Source organism: Penaeus monodon, chromosome 21, assembly GCF_015228065.2.
Source record: "Penaeus monodon isolate SGIC_2016 chromosome 21, NSTDA_Pmon_1, whole genome shotgun sequence".
NCBI classification, from domain to species: Eukaryota; Metazoa; Arthropoda; class Malacostraca; order Decapoda; family Penaeidae; genus Penaeus; species Penaeus monodon.
In genome coordinates, this window is record NC_051406.1 from 45,528,085 (window position 1) to 45,529,348 (window position 1,264).

The following is a 1,264-nucleotide window of genomic DNA, read 5'->3' on the forward strand; positions in this document are numbered from 1 at the left end:
TTGAACCATCGTTGGAACAACTGTTTTCTCTGCATGTTTATCCAGAATATCCCAGCACCTACAAAGGCTGCACCAAACAGTGATCCCATTACTATTCCAACAACAGCTCCTGTACTTAATGATCCATAGGGACCGGAAGATCCTGAGGTAGTAGTTGTGGAAGTCTGCGTTGTGACAGCTGGATGTGTGGACGTAGAGGAGCTCCCAGGCGCATGGGTCGGTTGAATGGGTGTCGTTGTGGGGCGAAGGGTTGTTGTCGTCTGCCGACCAGTTGTAGGTGTTCCTGTGGAAGTATCTTCTGTGGTGGCAGCTGGGGATGTAGCAGATGTGGTTGTGTCTGCTGTGCTGCCACCAGTGGAGGAGGCAGGTGTGGTTGCGTCTGCTGTGCTGCCACCAGTGGAGGAGGCAGGTGTGGTTGCATCTGCTGTGCTGCCACCAGTGGAGGAGGCAGATGTGGTTGTGTCTGCTGTGCTGCCACCAGTGGAGGAGGCAGGTGTGGTTGCATCTGCTGTGCTGCCACCAGTGGAGGAGGCAGATGTGGTTGCGTCTGCTGTGCTGCCACCAGTGGAGGAGGCAGATGTGGTTGCATCTGCTGTGCTGCCACCAGTGGAGGAGGCAGATGTGGTTGTGTCTGCTGTGCTGCCACCAGTGGAGGAGGCAGATGTGGTTGTGTCTGCTGTGCTGCCACCAGTGGAGGAGGCAGATGTGGTTGCGTCTGCTGTGCTGCCACCAGTGGAGGAGGCAGATGTGGTTGCATCTGCTGTGCTGCCACCAGTGGAGGAGGCAGATGTGGTTGCGTCTGCTGTGCTGCCACCAGTGGAGGAGGCAGGTGTGGTTGCATCTACAGCAGAAGAGGTAGTCGTGCTTGCATCTGTTGTGCTGCCACCAGTGGAGGAGGCAGGTGTAGTTGCATCTACAGCAGAAGAGGTAGTCGTGCTTGCATCTGCTGTGCTGCCACCAGTGGAGGAGGCAGGTGTAGTTATATCTACAGCAGAAGAGGTAGTCGTGCTTGCATCTGCTGTGCTGCCACCAGTGGAGGAGGCAGGTGTAGTTGCATCTACAGCAGAAGAAGTAGTCGTGCTTGCATCTGCTGTGCTGCCACCAGTGGAGGAGGCAGGTGTAGTTGCATCTACAGCAGAAGAGGTAGTCGTGCTTGCATCTGCTGTGCTGCCACCAGTGGAGGAGGCAGGTGTAGTTGCATCTACAGCGGAAGAGGTAGTCATGCTTGCATCTGCTGTGCTGCCACCAGTGGAGGAGGCAAATA

The 1,264-nt window shown here is 56.0% G+C and overlaps 1 protein-coding gene across 1 annotated transcript; it reads right to left on the reverse strand.

Moving 5' to 3' along the window:
* On the reverse strand, positions 1–1,255 carry LOC119586750 (uncharacterized protein DDB_G0271670-like; the record flags this gene model as incomplete). Its single annotated transcript, XM_037935478.1, is given in 1 exon segment — positions 1–1,255. A coding segment is annotated over 1 exon segment (1,223 nt), but the record flags the coding sequence as incomplete, so codon positions are not given.
* Between the last annotated feature and the right edge of the window lie 9 nt (positions 1,256–1,264).